Source organism: Hyalella azteca, unplaced genomic scaffold (assembly GCF_000764305.2).
Source record: "Hyalella azteca isolate HAZT.00-mixed unplaced genomic scaffold, Hazt_2.0.2 contig3902, whole genome shotgun sequence".
NCBI classification, from domain to species: domain Eukaryota; kingdom Metazoa; phylum Arthropoda; class Malacostraca; order Amphipoda; family Hyalellidae; genus Hyalella; species Hyalella azteca.
Window position 1 is genome coordinate 636,440 of NW_025934131.1, and position 21,527 is coordinate 657,966.

Consider the following 21,527-nt stretch of genomic DNA (forward strand, 5'->3'; position numbering starts at 1 on the left):
ACTTTCTAATTTGCACCACTACGATCCAAAATTAGTAGACATACGATAGGCACTGAAAAGTTTATGAAATTGATTATTCGCGGTTTAAACGATTTTGTTTTTATTAGTATATGGCTTTACGACCCATATAATGCTTACTGAAATAGTATACGAATATATAAATAATTTGTTAATAGGATGTCCCATTAGTTCCTATACCCACGTGATGTGCACGCAAAAGGCTGCGCCTTCGTATTCACCTCCATTCGGCTGTGATGAAAATTGATCTCTCAATTAGACCGCTGTTTGCTATTACTAAAAAGTTCATAATCACCAACAACGAGGTTCCTGAATAGCGCGAGTTAGCATGCAAATCGTTGTGTGTTTGGCATGACTCCTTCCTTAGACGCGATTCTAGCTGAGGGTCTCCACCTATGGTTAACACAATAGGCTGTTAATTAAGCAATTAAAGTGACGCTATTGAACGTCATATCATTCACAACTCCACCCAGCCGGCACTCGAAGAGGAATTATCAATGGACGAACCAAATTTCAATTTTAAGTTCCTAAACAAATTATTAAATGTAGTTATGGGTGCACATATTGGGTTCAGAGAACAGCTCTAATCATGCAGCTGATTATAAGATTACATTAAGAAAATCTTTTGTGGCGACATCAAGTTCTGCTGCTTAGCACGTGAGACAAATGTTGAGGCAGGAACTTGCTGGGTAAAAATAAATTAAGAGTTATTATTCCTATATAATTATGCTTAGCTAATGACCCTAAACTGATCTTAGCAGTTGAGCTGCAAGCTGTCAAGTACACTTTTGAGGTGAAAATAAATCTCTTTCCATAATTTCATTTGTTGCTTGACGCATAAGGTGAATAGAAATAACTTTCTGCCTTTAAATTGTGATGTCTAAACAATAAAAATCGTCAAAGGTCGTTCTGAATTCGTTCGAAGGAATTTGTTGGACTTATTGCGATATTATCTCAGACGCTAAAAACATACTTAGCTCCTACGTTTATTGCGTGTTACGTGACATGTGATACTTGAAAGAACTAAGACGAGCGTTGACCGTCTTTGAATTTTTCCCTGGGAAACTATTCCATAAATTCCATTTTCAAAGGATTTCACCAGTCGTTCCGAATTCAGATGTTCAGATTCTAGCGCAAGCAGCACCTATTGTGTCGGCTTTAGACGATGCGAGTCTTGCATTAGGCTACAATCATCACATGTTAGCCATTGTTCGATGACACCGCTATTCGCAGCCAACACAACCCTTGTCCCATAAACTGCTGCAGGCCGACAAACTAATGGCAATCTACATAAACAATGATTGTTCTTTCCTTTTGATAAACGGCTCCAAAATTCATGGCAGCTCCTGCAAGTGGTATCAGGTGATCGTCTTGGGACGTAGGGGCCCATTTGCATGAAATGTGAGCCTCCCCAGTTTTACCGCAAGCATCGGACGAAGGCGCAATTTGTGTTCCTATTAAGGAATCTTGTTGGCGTAACTGCATTTAGCACAGCAATTTTAAATTCATGAATATTAGAAGTGATATCTATTCTATCATGAATTTGATTATAGATAAAATTAGAAATATTCAGAAATTCCAACGTATTAAAATTATAAAAATTATAAATAAGAATGTTTCGAAATCATAATTACTTTTAAGATTTCGAACAAAATCACTATAAATTTTAGAAAATTTCTGCAGTCATGAAATTTAAATCCGAAACTATATTCATCTTTGGCACCAAATAACAGGTTGTTAAAATAGCAGGTATCATATTCTTCTTTAATCGAATGACTGTTTAATTCAGCGAACTTTGATTCATTATGATGAAATGCACACTGTGATCTAAAGGAGCATTTTCACCTTAAAAGTCTTACAGTTAATTTTCCGAACGCTTCCTGCTGTGAGCCCGACCCCCTGAATATACAATGATAGTGATTGAATTTATTTAATCGTTAAAGTATTGGGTGAAGAAAGAGCAGTAACTCAAAAAAAAAATTCCATGCGAATACAGTTAGATATTTAAGAAATAATACTAAAGAGGCAATAATTCTGGAAACTTGTAACCTGAAACTGAAAATATTCAATTTTTCCTTTTGCACCCGAAATGGCTACCAGAACAATTTACTAAACAGATGTGACTGAAGGAACTGAATGACATATTTAAATAACCGACTGATTGAATATTGCGTATTTTACGACCTTCTTGCCTGAAATACCGAAACATGCGACTTGAACATCGCAAATTTAAGTAAAACCATTCTTTCACGATATAAATCCATTCGTTTCTTCTCCAAAACGGTTTTGTTTCAATACAAGATGGATTTATCACAACTATCAATCACCTTTTTTAATAAAGATCCTACTGAGAAATTGATTTTGAAGCTGATGAACGCGATACACAATTATTGCAGCATGCATCCAGCCTTAAAAAACTTTTTAATGAATATCAATTTTTCGAAAGTCAATAAAGTTTTGCAATACTATTCAGCCTTCCTCGTCCATTTAACAACCATCGTGTGGAATCCTTCGGTGCTAACGAATTTATCCACGCCTGGTGGTAACTAAGGAGGCAATCCGATATGCAAGCTCCCAATTGTTTCCAAGAAGGCAAGTAGCGCGCAAGTTAAATACCTTCGCTTTATCACTGATAACCGAACCTTACCATTGGCCGACCGATCAGTTTCGAGCCCCTGGAGTTCGCTGGTAAACTCGTGATTTTGCAGTTCATCGACTGCCGCTGGACTATGTTGACTGCTACGGAAAGATTTTTTATTATCAAATTTTTTCATCCCATGTGGATGTGGAGCTTTTCCTCGAGCCATCTGGATAATCACTTTTCTTCAATGAATATAGGTCGTACAACGTACAGCAGACAGCACTATTTTATGAATGTCATGTTGGCAGTCAGCCCTGTATATTTGCATGGCGTTCATGCAAGGCTTACTAGCAACATTAATTGCTACGGACACGGAAAAATCCGCTTCAGAAAGCTGAACTTTTCCCGAAAAATAGGTTTTCGAAATTCTTCATGATTTGCGCCTCCAAATTATCTCCATAAATAATTCATCTGAAAATTATCACAAGAAACAATCATTGAAATTAGCAGTCATTGAATTCTAGCTTGTTTCAACCGCCAATTATTCAAAATCATCAATAAAACAAATTATGTTACATTTTTCCTCAATGTACGAGTAGTTTTGATCGATGTTCGCTAAATACGTTTACTCACAGTAACGCCATTCATGTTCATTGAAGTTTTCTACTCATCTCCCTAGATTATTTACTAAGATCTTAAGGTTTTAATATTAGTCTCTAAGGAAGATATTATATAGGGATAATATCTTCCCTAGAGCAAATATCTTCCCATTTCTATGCGAGGAAAGTTAATTTTTTTCAAGTGAAATACTCCGGAAATACAATCGACGCCATCCACACACCAAGCCCACTTTTAACGATGATTCTCCATGAATTCTAAGATAAAACAACAGCGACATCCTCACTCAAGACCTGAGCTCATATCACTTGCACTATCCGAGGGGATCGCAGCAAATCACCTGCACTGAGTTTACCCTCGTAAATGAGGCGGAGTGGGGGCACAAATAGACCCTCATTTAAGGGTAATGGAATGCCCGTTAAATTCAGAACTGAGGCACGCAGCTTCGGAAGCCAGTGCTATTATGTACACACCGCCCAAGCATCTGCTGGTATTAGAAATTAAAAGAATTCAGCAGTGCAGTGAGCATCATCACAGAACTATGTATGTAATTGCATCACATTTGCGTGTCGAGCAAAAATATCAAGGAAATATATTTAAAATCATCTCTTAAGCAATAATTGTTTTACAGGTATGGTAATAGCTAAAAATGTGAATTGTAACTATTTAATATTAATTCAGTTTTGTTAAATTATTCAATTTATAAATAAATTCAACTTCATTCCAAGTTTTTTTTTATGACCAGTAGTTCTCGCAGACGACGCTGAATTTTTTCAATGTTTCAGTTTATATAAAATTAAAATTAGAGTGGAACATTGGCATCCATTTAAATACATAATTTCAAATATACAACGTTCCTCATAAAGTCTTTCGTCCTTGAATAATCTTACAATTTTGGTGCCTAGGATAATAGTTCATACACTATTTCAGTCATTTCGCAGGGGGCTTATAATAATTATGTGCAAATTATTCGTCATTAAGTTAAATTATACGAATATTTTATCAGTCATGGGATGCTCTCGTCATAAGCTGAAATATTAACAGTTTTACAAAGATTCTGATGCAAGCTGTTTATGTGTTACATCCGCTGAAAAAATATTTATTATACATGTCAAGATTTAGATCACTCCACAATAGAGCAAATACATAATATTAAATGCATCTATGCAAATTAGTGTTTAATTTGAAATAATAACTGAATTTCCGATTATTCGCATCAATGAAAATTTTTAAGTATAAGTGCACTAGTTGAAAGCATATGTTCCTGGACTTGTATCATTATTTATGTAGGTAATAATTCCGAGAAAAGCATTAGCTTGATCAGTTCCAGCCGGCTGAACCGTGCACTATGTTTAAATTTTAAAAGCTCTTCGGAGAAAAGTCTTTAAGCAGACTCCACATTTTATAAGTAGGTGATAAGTATGTTTCAAATTATTTCACGTTATTTTGGTATGGTGGATACACTTGAAATTAACTTACAGGATGTTTTGTCATAAGAAGCTCATACACGGTGAATTTGTTGGAATTAAATTACCAAATTTTCAATTAACCAAAACCTCTTTTGTTTGCTTATCTGTTTTTTAATAATATAATAATCAGTTCAAATGAATTTTATGCTGAGTTTTATCTATATATACAATTCTCTATTTGTTTCCAGTAATCCGTAGTTTTTCCCAGCTTCACTTATCTTCAACGATTTTCATTGATTAATTTTCCCTATAGTTGCTCTAAACGAAAAGCTTCTATTATTATTAATATTTTCATTAACGAATTAAGCACGATAATTCATGACTTACGATTCGAAATCGAAATTTTCCAATTTTACTTCATTGTTTGATATTTGTTTGTAGATACTCAGTTACGTTTGACTGAATACGAAATTTTCGTGTAACTTTATAGCAGCTATATCCCTGTCCTTCCCCGCTTCTACAGCTCGGTATCCATTATAGAGGATGCAAGAAAAATTCTATCCGAATGCAGGGGTTTAAAAATGTAGCCTCTTCATATAAATTAAGTGATGGAAGTTTTTTTTCTAGGAGTGCAAAAATTCTAGTCTTTGCTTGCCATCAAATGCGTCCTCGTTTTTGCAGATAGGATTATTTCTCGCCTAGAGTTCGTGTGATGGACTGCGAATTAGATTTATTCATGTGATAAATTAGCTCCGGAGAATTGGGAATATCTCATCGGCGACCAGTTCAGCAAAGCAAGTAATTTTCGAAAATTTTATTTGTATTTCCAGAATATTGGAAAGGTCAGTCGTTACTATCATTTTTAGTAACGTTAAACGTTAGAGTGAACATTTTTATCATCGATCAAATTACTTCACATTTTTTACATGAAACTCTGAAATAATATTCTTCGATACATTTTAAGCTTAATATATCTTTAGTACAATGCGCTGCCTCTGAGGGGCTTCCGGCAAGTTATCTTCGATCATTTTTTTACAACTAGTAGGCTATTCATGTAATCCAGAAGAATATTTTTCATGTTAAAAGTATAATGACAATTTCATATTCTAATTAACTTATTCGCAAACGTGATATTGATTTTTATGAACTTAATGAATCTCTCTTTTTAATACGACTTCCTTAAGATAAATCATATCGAAAACGAAGTCCTGCGAAGTTGAAAATGATTTTCCGTGTCGCATACTTCAATCTTACTCACCTCATTTCTCATAAATAAACAAGAGCCTGGCAAAGACTCGAGAAGTTCTTGTGAATTTACTCGCATTAAATAAAGAATGCAGGCGCTCTCTTATCTGCGATGATGAAGGAAAAGTTCCATAAGTTATTCAATTTAGGCTTTACGCGGCGCTCTAATTAAGTGTATATGCAAATATGCTGAAGAGGCATTGGATCAGCCCGCCCGCGGCGATTTCTTAATCCAAGAAAAACGTGGAGTCTGAATTTTGGCTCATGCTTCGTGCATTTTATTTTAATATAATTAAGACAATTTCTGGGCATTTTGATCAGCCGGATTTTTTGGCATTTAATATTTTTTTTTATTTTAATCAAGAAAAATGATAGTATGCACGTTACTTGCATATTTTGCAGCGTTTAATGCACCGTTTAAGTCGGATTGTAAATCACTGAAAAAAAATCAGAAATGACGATACACAAGCTTCTCCATTCTGGCTGAAATGTGAAGCCTTGGATGAAAAGAATTATTTGCAATAAGCGTAACTAATTAATTGTGACTTCAAATAAAACTTTTACGTGAGGTGAGGTTAATTAGAAGGAAAATACGTACAACACGAGACATTTTAAAAGCAATAAGTCATTACAAATATCGTAAATTGTACTAATAGGTATAATAAAATTCTGAGGATGCTCATAATTTTTGGGTGAAATTCTGAGGATGCTCAAAATTTTTGGGTGAAATTCGAATGAAGAGATAAAAGCGTAGAGAATGAAAAGCGCAAACCTTTATAACGCAGTAGGAAGCTCATTCCAACATTCGTCATTTATAACACTACATGTGTTTCACAAATAATGAGGGTATTTTATTAAACGCATTTCCCAAAAGGTGAGGCAAAATTATAACTATAACTGACCATTTTTCCGGGATTTAAAGCTTGGTTGCACCAATGATTGGTTACATTTTTCAAAGGCTTTAAACGAACGAGTATTTCCATGTATTTTTTTCTAAGCTTTTCGACTATGGTCTTTGTTTTGGTGCGAGCGCCGCTATGGCTGAGGATTGCAGTTATTCCGCGCAAATCCAAGTGAATTAAATTTACAGTCAAAATTTCATAATTCTTTATGCAGGTTGGTTGGCTGGGGAAGAATGATGGCAGATTCAAGGCCCGAAAATGATTATAAATGGTGATGCAATCTGGCGTGATGTGGAGGGAAACAAATAAATGGTGATGTGGAAGGAAGCCATCAGTCATCCGCTGGATGTGGCGAGAAATTTCTCTCACAATGGAAGCTGCACTTGAGTGCCCCAGACAAAGCTTTTCCAAATGAATAACATGGAGAATCAATAAACTTCATCCCTTGCTTTAAAATACCGTGTAGCACTCACGCAAGAATGGCAGGGTGACTCCGTGGAGTTTCGTAATTAGCCGCAAAATTTTACATTCATCAGTTTTACTACATTAGTAAAAGTATCATTGGATTCTTGATTAATCATTCCGTATGAATTTATATGTAAAAAAAATCATAATTTTATAAAATATTGGAATAAAATCTATATTCTATTTCGCAGAGAGAAACTGTATACATATAATTTATTCAGCATGTCAGTCTGGCCGGCCTATTCTAATGGATTTAATCTTAAATATCGGTTATATTATAATAAAGTGCCGCTATTTCAAGTGTATTGATAGGGTCCTGTATCATAATATTATGTTCTCTTCGCCAAAACAAATCTTTGGAATTGAAGACTTCTACATTATTAAGTCACGCTCAAATTTTCATTCTATACATAAAGAATTTCGGTCCACTTATGCTGTAACAGGAACATCGCCACAATTTTCACACATATCAGGGCAAGCAAGATCACGGCATAGCAACGTCGCCACAATAATATTTTCACCCCATATCAGGGCAAGCGAGATCATGGCATAGCAACGTCGCCACAATTTTCACCCCATATCAGGGCAAGCAAGATCATGGCATAGCAACGTCGCCACAATTTTCGCCCCATCTCAGGGCAAGCAAGATCATGGCATAGCAACGTCGCCATAATTTTCGCCCCATATCAGGGCAAGCAAGATCACGGCATAGCAACGTCACCACAATTTTCACCCCATATCAGGGCAAGCAAGATCACGGCATAGCAACGTCGCCACAATTTTCGCCACATGTCAGGGCAAGCGAGATCATGGCATAGCAACGTCGCCACAATTTTCACCCCATAGCAGGGCAAGCAAGATCATGGCATAGCAACGTCGCCACAATTTTCACCCCATATCAGGGCAAGCAATATCACGGCATAGCAACGTCGCCACAATTTTCGCCACATATCAGGGCAAGCAAGATCGTGGCATAGCAACGTCGCCACAATTTTCACCCCGTATCAGGGCAAACAAGATCGTGGCATAGCAACGTCGCCACAATTTTCGCCCCGTATCAGGGCAAGCGAGATCTCGGCATAACAACGTCGCCACAATTTTCACCACGCATCAGAGCGAATATGATCGTAAAGCGAGTATCGATGTTGCGACAAGCCACTTTTGCTCGTTACAGCCAATATTGGCTTATCAAGCCACCACATGAAGATACTTTCACGAGCCTCAACCTCCAAACACAGCGTCGCCCGCCTCCCCTTATTATGGTCTCCTCAAAATTTAATGGAGAAAACTTACAGGATGTCACGCGCGTCACCATTTTTACATAGTAATAAATTTATTGGAATGTTATGTTTCTTTCGCTTTAATTTTTTATTTTTATTCGATTTCTTCTTTCGAACTTCGAATATTTGAACCATAAAAACCTCGAATGTGTGGAAGTTACCAATTCAAAATGAACTGTTTAAAGGAGATTAAAGTAAGACAAGTTCTAGCGAAAATACACTTATGTCAAATTGTAGTCACCAATGATTCGAAACTACTTTATATGAAGTGTCGCTCTTTAAGAAAAAAATAATATGTAGTCTGAATTTAGAGAAATTCACAAAAATATGAATCAATTTAATTAAAAAAATAATATGTTTCCCTTTATAAGAGAAATTTATCATTTCTCTCATAAAAAGAAATGTTTCTCTTTATAAGCGGAACATTTTAAGGGCAATTTAAAGTCATTCCATTTCTCTAATACTCCTTAATATCAACTACAAACGGCCATGAGTTGTCTGGGTTTCCAATTGCACTTATCTGCAGTCGAGAATTTCATTTGTATCGAGACGGTCATCGTCTTTGGCCAGCAATGACACACTTAAACTCTTGGGCTTGATAGCAACACACTTAAACAATGCTGCTTGTGAGGCAGGGTTGCTGAGCATAGCAGTATTTGTATCGATACTGTGATCATTTTGGATCCTATGACACACTTAAACACTGCAAGGGCTGGATGACACACTTAAACAGTGCAGGGGCTGGATGACACACTTAAACACTGCAGGGGCTGGATGACACACTTAAGTACTGCAGGAGCTGGATGACACACATAAACACTGCAGGGGCTGGATGACACACTTGAACACTGCAGGGGCTGGATGAAACACTTGAACACTGCAGGGGCTGAACACTTAAACACTGCAGGGGCTGGATGACACACTTAAACACTGCAGGGGCTGGATGACACACTTAAACACTGCTGCAGTGAAGGCAGAGATGCAGAGGAGTGCAGCAGAAGTAGTTTAGCTCGTCAAGGATCATCACATTTGCGTAATATGCAAAGGAGGATTAAATTAGAAGATGCAAATGCAGATCGGCTTGTCTGGAGCATGCAGTTATTGAGTTGGAGGTTCAACTTTCTCTGAACAAGTATTGCGGTTTGAGAAATATCCAGTAATGCTTTCATGTCGAATTGATTTTAGAATTTAATTGTTAACCAAACGAGAAGTCATTAACTTCGTGGCATGACGATTATAAGTAATCGGACAGGATATTTGATTTTAATGTGATACCCACCAGGTTTTGATATGAAATTTATGTTTATTTTTCCAAAATCTCATCAATGTCATGTTTCAAAATAAGGTTGCATTGTAAGTCGGGGCATATACAAGATATAACTTAATTAAACAGTCCAATATTCTTGCTAAAATTCTTGTAATTATAGCGCATTTTCTCATTTATGGAAAAAAGGCGCTATTGCGCTCGTCATGTCCGTCCGTCTGTCTGTCCGTCTGTCCGTCAGTCTGTCCGTCTGTCCGTGACCACGTTTTCGTTGACGAGAAAATGCGCTCTCTGTCACTTGCTGTAGTGAGTACTGAGTTATATTTTTTAAAGGTTCTCTTGAATAAAATTATGTAAGGTATACGTTGAAAAGTGGCGTCGAAAAAGTCTTGAAACTTCATTAATCTATTTAATTATTTAACTAATTAATCCTTCATTCTTCAGTTTTTCGGGTAAGCTTTTTCCTGCAACTGTATGTGAATTTTTTGCTGTCCTCTTTGGGTGAAATAGTTTATAATTTTTAGCTTATTTTAAAATTGCTTAAGTAATATTTCAAAATGCTAGGTATTGTGGGTACACATGCTCAAATAGCTACAATATATTCTACATGTGCCAACGTGCGTTTAAAGTGAGCGAGGAACACGTCTCCGCTTCATTCGCCACCGAAATGTTCTTCAAATCATTGCTCACGCGTTCAAAAATCGCTGGGCTGGCTGCCTGCAAAGACTTTAATGGGTTTCTTATCGTAAAAATGTCGTTTTAATTTTCGGAACAAACTGATATATATTTTTTTGCCTGTTACTAAAATTATTGAGAGCATTAACTGTAGGTTTACTGTGCGGAATTAAAATTTAATCGAGCTCGTTATCATTGCTGCAAATTTAATGCAGAGAATTTGTCAAGAAAAAAATTACCCATCGTGTATCTGATATTGAAAATTTAAATAAAAAAATTCGCTCGAAAGAAACTAATATTTCGCTATATTTATCATAGAACTTTTTAATATGGGATCGAGTTGTGAAGCTTCTCATCTTGTCATGCATTATTAATTTCTTACAATTATATTGATCCAATATTTTCGTGCTATGTCAATACGAAACCGAATGACCAAATAATGATTAAATAACAACGATAGTGAAAAAATCGAAGAAGGATGTCAATTATTTTGGAATCATTGTTATGCACTTGGCTGGTTTCAATTTAAGATAAAAAAATTATTGTATTATTGTCGTGGATTAATGCAAGCGGAATATAAATGCCCTAGGCCCGTTAGTTGAATATATTGATATGTGATTTAGGTGTAAAAGATTATTTAAATTTCATTGGAAATAGACTCATTCAATTTATATAGGAAATGTGGTTTTTGTGAAATGTTCCAATCAGCGAATTTCCGAGTCTATAGCTCAAACTTTGGAATGGTCAACTTTTGTCATGCCCAATGCAACACAAGTCCTATCAAATGCAAGTGGAAGTAGCTTGACTAACAAGGAGCACTAGCTCGGACCACCGAACTACACATTTCACAAAAAAGTTATCCATTCAAGCGCATGTTCGGATTCTCAATGAAGTTTATCTCAAAACATTGCAATTTATATCCGACCACGTGTCAATACCTTATTCGCAAACAGACGGAACATGAGACGCAGAAATGTATTACTATATCTCAAAGTTGTTGATAACGAAGAGAATAAATGCAATTTTTATATGTTTACTTTTCAATGTATCATTGAAAGTAAAAACTGAACCAAAATTTTCCTCAAAAAATGTGGATCTTATATGAATGGTTTTTGATAGTCATTCCTATATTTTGATAGTCATTCCTATATTTTTATCCTATTCATGTATATTTGAATAAATCTTATAAAATGATTTTTTTGTACATGGAAAAGTAAGACATTTTTAAGACGCTATTTAATTGGTTCAAAATAATCCGAGAAAAATAATGTCCTCATTCACTTTTTAACGCATTTTCTCATTTATGGAAAAAATGCACTATTGTGCCCGCCATGTCCGTCCGTCTGTCCGTCCGTCCGTGACCTCAAATTTTCGTCGACGAGAAAATGCGCTCTCTGTCACTCACTGCAGTGAGTACTGAGTTATATTTTTTGCTGTCCATGCCGGGTCCATTCACAGTTTCAAATGTCATTGCCTTTATGAAGTGTATTAGCCTGAACGATTTAAATGCAGATTATCATTATATTTCAGTTTATTAATTGCAATAAATGAACCACATGATAATGCATTGTGCGTATCCGGCAATCTCATTAACGAACTAAAGTTCAATATCGGTCAAATTCACGGCCATTTGGAGCGGCTTGATGGCGGTTACTCAATGATTCAGGCTTGCGAATATACTCACTTTCTGCGGAAGACTTTAATTAATTGACAAAAGAAATCCGCTTCACTTTCAGAGTAGAAAGCATTGTCGAATTTATTGAAATCTATTCAGATTTTGTTCACATAAGAAGCAAAAATTAATGATATTTTTTCAGCCATGCAGAAAGCTATAATTGTTACCCAACTCGATCAAGCGTTGTGCTCCTGTTGCTGTATATCAAACTTCAATTTTACTAAAGAACGGTAAAAATTGAACAATCAATATATTAAAAACTTATAAATAAGCTTGAAGCAAGTGTCTGCCTTTGTTGTGATATGCACTAACTCGTATAATTCTCATTAAGTTAAAGTACACTGGTTGCTGTTGACACTAACCATTCTTTCGTCATTAAAGTCTTTCGTCCCCTATTGTCATGACATGTAAATAATATTCCAACAAATAGCCTCAGTAGCGCTTACTGTAATCAAATCTAAATACCTATTATGAATGACAAAGGATCGGATCTCTTTGTTCTATTGTGATCGCTCGACGCTTTGCTTTTTTGCTCACTGCTGAGCCAGTTGCAGCAATTCTTCCGTCCATCATCGTGTCTGATAATCGATGACTTCGATGTATTGAACTCGATTAGAGCGTCCCACCTCTTAAAATTTAACGCGAATATTTACTCAGGTGAACATACTCCTGCAAATGAACTCCCAAATGATCAATATATTGGTTGTTTAGTAAATACTCTCAGAACTTCTCGCTTCATTATATGTATCGTTGAATGGCATGACCAAATACGCAAGTACGCAGTGAGTGGAACTTATAAATTTGTATTCTTGAATTTTTTCACAATCTACACAAAAGTGGGATAGGAAATTTTTGGAAATATCGAATTATTTGCACGATATTTTGATGTAAGATATATATAAGATGCTTTCTCATTCCTCCTTTTGACCGCAATCCCTGATCTTTTGACGAAAAAGTTGTAACCATATAAATGCATCGTATACCCATTGCAAATATTATATTGATAAATATAGTCTCATTTCTCCAGAACCCCCGACAAATCTGTGTAGCCTTTTTCTTGTCAATCTTTGGAAATCCCTCGGGTTTTGCTGAGGCTTGGCGTCGACATCGTTAATTTCTTTACGTTCTCTGCACAGTACCCCAAAAAGGTCACGGAGAAACTGAGAAGTACGAATTATTTTGTCAATGTTGCTTTGCTCACACTCTTGGTGTTCGTAATTGCTTTCTAGGAGAGCACCTTTATGAGCAAAAGTAAGCCTTTACGATCGCTAATCAGAAGAAAGATGAGCCATTTACGTCAGGGCATTAGCTAATTTGGCCGCTCCGTACATAGTGAAAGAAACCGGCCTTTATACCTGCATCTGGATGAGTACGAAATATTACCCTCTTTATAAATCATCCTTAATCAAATTTGAGATTTCATGTACTATCAGCATCGGATCTTGGACTTATACAATCAGTAGATTTTTATTTGATAATTAATCCATTAATAGATAATAGATAAATAGATAAATTTTGAACAATGAGTAAATTTTTTAAGCAGAAGCCGAATTCGTGCCTTAAAAAGTAAAATGTAAAACATTCTTTTCCTAATTTGAGTTCATAATCTTTGAATGAGCTTTTAATGATAATCAAAATTATTGAATATCTTGATGAAATAAGAAGCAGATCTCATAAGAAGTCATCATTATTCATATCAAGCACTCTGGCATATTCGTGTATCGTTGTTACACAGTACAATAAATTATTCATTAATAGAAGAATTAATTGAAGCATTATCTATTATGAGTTACGTAGATACAAAGACATTCCACTATGTTTATTCGAGCACGGCAGTCTAAAGGCGAAGCTCTAATTACGTAAAGCATTTCCCTCACATTTAAGCAGCTACACCTTTGATGATCGTTGACACAAGAGGCGACTTCTACTTAAGATAAAAATCAATGTTCAGTACACTGTGATATTTACGGCCCAGCCCTCATCGTAACAAATTAATGAAGATCTTTTGCTTTAATGGCATTAATTGTTTATTTTCGGGCAACAGAGACACGTGTCACGTGTCTGTATTTATCGTAGAGAATTGGAACATGAAGAAAACGCAAAGTAGATTTAAAATTTTTTCGTTGAAATTAAATATGATATGAAGATGGTTAGTGAAATAGCGGTGAATTTACTTAGCCTTTATTCTGTTCTTAAATTCATGGTGAACTTGCTATTCAATTGAACTAATTATGTAAATATTTTTATTTATTATATGTTGATTCTGCTGTTAATAGCGCAGGAGCTGCATGGCTCTTTTAATTTACCAAACCAAAGTGTATCTGGTATAACAAAAATAAAATCGAACGGAATATATTGGCTTTAAATAATTCGCGTGTGTTCTTTCTTAAAGGTATCGTACATTAAGATCATTTACAATTATCTTTAAAGCCTCGTAGGTACTGCGAGCTTGTAACTAAGAAGCAAAGAAGATAAATCTTGTTTGGAAATCGCAGAAAGCGGCGTGTTTTTTCATAATTACTGATCGTTATTATTACTGATTGCTATTTTCATAATTACTGAGATTGCTCTGAAACTACATTTACAAATTTATGTTTGTATTCTCGATATGAGTTCATGGATAGGACAGACTTAACACATTGTGTTCTAACAGGATCTCGCTTTGTACATATAATATTGACGACTAAGAAGTACAATTTTTCATACTATTTCAAACATTTTTCAAAATACTCTCACTTGCCCACCATCATAAGCTGACAAGGCCCTTATCGTGGAAATGATACACTACGACCAGTTTATCGGTACAGACTCAAGTGTCCGATTAGCAACAAACAAATGTGGCCTTGCTTCTAATCACCCCATTGAAGTCCCGAACGTCCTTGAAAATCAAGACTTGAATCAATTTGGGTGCTGCTAGATGTCGCAGGCTCAGTTATTCTGCAATAAACACTCAAACGTTTCTCATGTCTCTCCCTCACTGGCGACACCAATTGAGAAACTTCACAGTAAGAAAGTGACGCGGAAGCTCAAAGCGATTCCTTGGTGCCTGCAAGTCTATTCATAACTGCGTCGTGTAAGTAATCGCTACCTTTATTCTGGCTGTAACAGAGTGAAACCGAAATAAAATTTCCGGAAAACCGGGAAATATTGCCGATAAGAATATCAGAATAATCAGCGCTAGCGATAGAAAATTGGTGAGTATTTAAATGGAATTAAAATATTGTTGAGTGCAATAATCCGAGGATTCAATGTAACAGTTGCCATTATAATTCTGAGCTATGAACTTAAACTTTTAAAAAATCTTTTGTTTTGATTTCAGATTCGTCTATTCCCAGTTAAAATTTTGAGCCGAGACCGGCGCCGGGTTTAGCCGGGCTGGTCGCGCTTTAGCAGGATGGAGCCGTGAAACTATAACCGGCCATCTATCCCTAAAACTGCGCTGCGCCATGGCTGATACAGAGACAAAATTCTAGCAGCTCGGCAGAGACGGAACTCTGCAAGGTACTCAGAAGCTAATTAGCGCTGATACACGGCTGGCGATATCGTCTCTAAAGCGGACATTTCTGCTCTGTCGCGTCTCTACGTCGGCTCTGCAGCCGGCGACGGCCTGCTCTATTCCTGCCCTAAATTTTAACTGGGTTGTGGAATTTCAACGTTACTATGAACAATAAAATAAATAGAGAAACTTTAAAAAGCGTATAAACAAATAGAAGCTAACAGGACGGAGATCATACACAACGAACGTAAAAGGACGCGTGCATTTTTTACGGAATAACTTTCATCTTAGATAACTTTCGCAATCACCTTGAGCAAAATCGGCCTTGTATATACAGTATATATACGAGTATATACAGTCCAAAATTGCCTTTGTGTTGAAGGAATTTAGCATTTATTTATTTGCATTAAACCTTAAAAACTGTCTACTTTACTCCAAGCTGGAGCTACTCCACAGTCCGCACAAATTTAAACACCTAATTTAAAAAAAAAGTTATAATTTGTACAGGGTGAAAATGTATATCGTTCAGGTTCCGAGTTAGTTCATTCAGTAATGCAGGCTTGAATTCAAGTGAGCGTACAGACAAAGTAAAAGCGCAATCTATTTGGAAATGACTTTTGCGTCGACAGCAAGGCTGCACCAGCGCCACGTAACCTGTTCGGGATGTCATCGCTGAGGTACCGGATACCGGAGCGCAGCCGTGCACCACCAATTTTGTGCACCAATAAGCCCTGAATCGAACGCCTTGAATATCTCCGGACATCCACCAATCAGCCGTGAACCACTCGTCTTTGTCTTCCTCCGGCCTCGCATAGAACCTGCCGTGCACCACCAGGCCGCGGATCGAATCTGACTTCCGGGCATCGTTAAATTACGTAATTTTACGTTCACCGCATCTGAGGTTAGGTTTCAGATAGCATAGTTCTGTTCCGAAATTTACCGTCCTTCGACAAGTGGCCGTTCTACCGAGGGCTGGTTCCACCCACGGCCTAGATACGGACGGCTTGAAGTGTTGAAGGCTACGTTCCGGAAGGCAGGAATCATGATGGTCCATTACAGTGGTGGTCTTCGGCAGGCGACCCCGCGTGTAGTCCAACTGTGTTACACTACCGTGTTGGACTACCGTGTTGCACTACCGTGTTACACCACCGTGTTGCAAAACCGTGTTATATCACGATATTACAGCACCGTGTTACACCACCGTGTTGGTACATTAATCGACAGACCGAGGATATGGTTGAAGCTTTAGCTTACCAAAATTCAAGCCAGTCTGTGGTCATTAAACAATCGGGGTCAAAGTAAATTCCTTCCTAACAAATGTTTACTACAGCATTTCGAAACACATCACTGCATTTGAACTCCGAGTCGAATCGTCTTTGAAAAATCATAATTCTCATCGATCGTTTCCTGTGTCGTAATTGAAGAACAAAACTAAAAGAACGTAAATAACTTCACATAAAAAATTCATCCTTACATCCCTCCGATGCTTCATTTTTATTAAGAATACGAGAATATTCTAAAGAAGAAACCCTCCATCAAGGCGCATCGGAGGTTCATTACTTAGCAGGCAGTGAAGTTTGTTGATCATTCGAACTCGGGCTTCATTATTCCGGCGCAACAGTTCATTGATTGCTTCGCTAGTGGAAATGTTCGGCGATTAGAACTTCTCAAACGGCCACGTTTAAATTTATGCCGCCGCTGTATCTTAACTACATATGAAAAATATGTGTTGCATATAATAACAGTAAGATACGTTGCAATTCTCTTTTTAAGCCCAAAAAGTTTACTTCTAGCCATAAATCCATGTGGTAAAAGCTATCGTTGTGTTTTGTTAGATTTTTACATCATTCACTGTACATTATTTACCTGAGGAACCATGAACCATTAATTTTATATGTATGTTTTGTAATTATTGTTTGCGGATAAATCGAAAGATGGAAAAAACTTAGCGTTTTATTAACACTTTTGTGCTGACTATATTATTCTTTATTATCTCTATTGTTAAAAATCCCAAAAAATATTTTCACCTATGCCAGAATGAACAATAAACACACAATACCGCCTGCAGTAACATTCATCTCAAAATGGCCAACGCATGCAAAAATTTACTACGTAAATTCTTTACCAGCTTAATCGAAAAAGTAACGTTTCCTTCACGCCCTCATGTGCGCGTCAGGCTCGTCCATCATGCCGCGCTCTGCCGAGCCATCATGATGCGGTGTACTGACATCCAACTTGCCGAGTCAGCATGTAGCACTCTGCCAAGTCATCATGCTGCAGTGTACTGACATCCAGCTTGTCGAGTCAGCATGTAGCGCTCTGCAGGACCATCATGCTGCGGTGTACTGACATCCAGCTTGCCGAGTCAGCATGTAGCGCTCTGCCGGCACGCCAAGGTTCTGGAGCCATTCATGTAAGCGCCGCAGAAACACAGAGTTCACTCGAGGCTGGCGAGCTAAGACCCACGAAAACTCTGAAAAGAAGGCAGAGGTATGCGATAACTTCAACGTCTGCCGCCATGAAATTCTTATGAGGAATTTCAAGCTACCATTGCCTCAGAGAACGGCATCTGCATGGCAAAGGAACGCACGCTCGAATCTAGGGAATTGAAGTTGACAATCGGGATAGAAATCGTCTTGGTGATATTGGTGTCCTTGCGAGGGTGGGATTGTCAGTAAATAAACGTAAATATTATTGTTTGTAGTAATGAATGTTGCAGATAAAATTGTAAATTATATTGCAAATATTGTTTGTAGTAATGAATAATTAATAGCAAAGTTCTACTTAAAACCGAATTTTCACGAATAAATTTAAAATTTTTCGCTATGTGCTAGAAATAGCTGTACGTTTAGTGTGATTACCGCATCATAGCCAATGCCAATCATTAATTTGTTTACTGAATTTTACAATATAGATGAATAATTGGCGAAAACTTAAAAGGTTTTCGTATTGGGTCAAGTGGAAATTTATTGACAACTTTTTCATTATATGAAGAAATTTTGAGCCTAATTAATTTAATTAATTTTTTAAGTCCATTTTATTTCGAATGAATTAATCTATTTTAAGTGACCAATTATTTGATTTCGAAGCAATTGATCGCCCTTGTGTTAGTAATCATTTGACGATTAAGAAATATTTTCAATTCGAGACAATAAGGACAGCATCTAAAAAAGAAGACAATCCCTCGCTGGTATTTTTTTAACAGATATAAACAATGAGGACCAATACTATTGATGAGCATTAATTATAGTATGGCCCACTAATTTACTTCTGAGTTTGAGCTTAGCATCAGAGTAATGAGATCTTTTCAATGTAATTAATCTATACGAAAAGACTTGATTATTTTGCCCTAAATTATTTTCCAACAGAGAATAATTATAATAATAAATAATATGAACTAATAAATAATAAAAACTTGGGAAACCTCACCGAATTTCGTGTCTCGGCCACGGAAGTTCGCAATAGAGCAACTGTACACTACGGCGTAATTTTCGTAGTCCGTCGCAAGAACATTGTAGTTTCCCTCGGTTTGTGGCGTCTGTACTGGACCTTGAAAGTATGAGAAGACATGTAAGTAAAAAAAAATAAAAATCTAATAAATGTCAGGTCAGGCTCGAATCCTACCCTGGTTTGATCGGAAATATTCAGACACGTATGCACAAAACTTCATCACAAACCTTGTAACAATTCAATAGCAATATTATCTAATAATTTGGATTTTAATGAATGTAACTACAAAAAAAATGGTGATATGACTAAAAAGTTAAGATACAGGTTGGATTTCTAAATATTTTCTTGCATTTGGAATTTAATGTGCTATTATTAATTGCCATAATCAGACCAGCGGCAAGTTGACCTGCGTTCACGGTACTTAAACCCGATTTCTGTTGATGCCAGATTCCGTCAAATTCAATAATAATTTCATGGCATCAATTTTTTCATTCATCGAAATTTTCGGAGAAAATGCCCAGCACAAGCATTTATTTAAACTTCAACAATATCGTGCTGTAAAATGTAATATCACCAATGAATCAAATCATGATTGATTCTATAATGCATACGTTTTTTTTGCTTTCATATGCAACTCTAAGTTTTAAATAAACATTTTATTTCCCGCTCTGTGGCTCATTTTCCTTTCATGTTCCTCAAGTAATTCTGGCTACAGCGCTATTGATTTTGTGTAATTACTTTCACAACAATCAATTTTCATCTATCTGGTAATACACATACAATTTTAATTGAAAATAGTGTAATGTATATTAATATGATAATTTATAATTCATGACAAGATATTCAGAAAACAACTTTCTGCAATAATGAAAATAATTGCAGATCTCACCTCTTGTTCGCTCCTCGTCTGGGAATGTAACAGTCAGAGAAGCGCTACCGGGATCGCCTGCTGAGTGTGCTACGCCTCTAGCAACGTCGACCACGCCGTTCCTTTGGAAATGCGAATATGAATCAATCAATAAAATCATTATATAAACAAATATTGAAGTGCAGAATTATTCGAAGTAATTGGCACTGAACATGAGAATGCCACACGAAATTGGCATTCAAACATATATTATGCAACATGTCTGAATCCAGAATTAATATGCCTTCATCAAAAAATCATGTCCCGAAACTTCAGTAAAATTTTCAAATCATTTTTCGTAGTATATTTTCACTAATAATGAATAATTATGATGATAATATTTTTATAACTCACGGCAGAACTTGCGTATTGGTGACGCCGATGGAACAGTTACCGAGAAGAGCGTAGTCTGCGGTAACGCAAATGCCAGTCTGGAACGGAGCCGTGAACCTCTCTATCTCGTACCACCGCCCCAGATACTGCCGTCGAAATAATAATAATTACAATAATTAAAATAGGTATTTATTTTATAATCGAAAGTTTTCAGTGAATATAATTATCACCAAACTTATCACAGAACCAAGATTTCCTGCCTTCGGACTATAAATTTCGCGACATTTCTGTTCTTCAATCCAGCTTTCTCCGCATGCTGCATCCTCATCGAAAATGTAATAAATTCTCACCCGTTCTGCCTGGAAGTTCTGGACTACGGGTGGCTTGGGACACTGCGGGGTCTGATCAGGGCCGCTGTCGGCCGGGCCTGGAACGATGGTCCCAGGTGCTGTCCCGAGAGTGTCATCTGTCGCCTGTCTTTTGCTGAATGAATGTGCCTCTGCCGCTGAATACTGAGCCACGACGCACTCTGACCCTAACAGTGCTGCTAACACTATTACTTTAATCATTGTTCTTCTCTGAATAGTGATTTTGTAATGGATGGAGAACCTGAAAATAATCTGTGGAAATTTATGGAGTTATATAGATTGCGACAAATATAGCCTGTAAAATTAGCTCACATGGTCGGAAAATGCATTTATGCTCATAGCAATAATGGGTCCCACAAACACAAGAACGTCTTAGTCTTATAATTTTCTTAGTAAACAACGCAAATTGTGCTTCGGTGAGATTTCTCGTGTAGCTTAGCGTCAACCACGCTGCATTACTAACTTTCGCTTGTCCTGTGCTTCTTTTTACATCTCGATACATCGTCTTATAGTGTCGGGAAACTCACCCTCCAATCAAGAGGAATTCTTGCATAAAAATTTTGAAAAACTCAACAACTACAGGATAGATGCATGCACACGTGCGGATACAAAACAATGAATATGTGTCAATATTCTCATATCATGAAATTATTAAAGCGAATACGGCGCGAAATATCGTTATCGAAATGTATAATAATGCATTTCAGCATGAAAAATGATCAAGGGATAGACGAATAAGTCTTCGGTAAAATTTGTCAGTCCTTGAACAGAGGCAAAGCTTTCATTGATACAGGCTTTGAAAAATTGCTGGTTGACGAGATTATTTCAGAGTCAGGCTTTA

General features: G+C 36.7%; 1 protein-coding gene across 1 annotated transcript; it reads right to left on the reverse strand.

Annotated features, from left to right (window-relative positions):
• Positions 1–17,568: 17,568 nt before the first annotated feature.
• On the reverse strand, positions 17,569–20,936 carry LOC108676869 (apolipoprotein D). Its single transcript, XM_018165021.1, has 6 exons — positions 20,669–20,936; positions 20,340–20,464; positions 19,968–20,068; positions 19,058–19,177; positions 18,001–18,101; positions 17,569–17,878 (listed from the first exon to the last, which is right to left on the reverse strand). The coding sequence occupies exons 1-6, from the start codon at positions 20,885–20,887 to the stop codon at positions 17,837–17,839; spliced, it is 708 nt and encodes a 235-aa protein (XP_018020510.1). The 5' UTR covers positions 20,888–20,936; the 3' UTR covers positions 17,569–17,836.
• Positions 20,937–21,527: the final 591 nt, after the last annotated feature.

What these genes read in the sequence shown, in the direction of transcription:
- LOC108676869 (XM_018165021.1), bottom strand. Translation starts at nt 20,887, where the DNA reads ATGATTAAAGTAATAGTGTTAGCAGCACTGTTAGGGTCAGAGTGCGTC. An exon ending in ACCAATACGCAAGTTCTGCC is followed by an intron (nt 20,069 to 20,339) that starts GTGAGTTATAAA and finishes GCATTTCCAAAG; the next exon opens with GAACGGCGTGGTCGACGTTG. An exon ending in GCGTGCCGGCAGAGCGCTAC is followed by an intron (nt 17,879 to 18,000) that starts ATGCTGACTCGG and finishes GCAGAGTGCTAC; the next exon opens with ATGCTGACTCGGCAAGTTGG.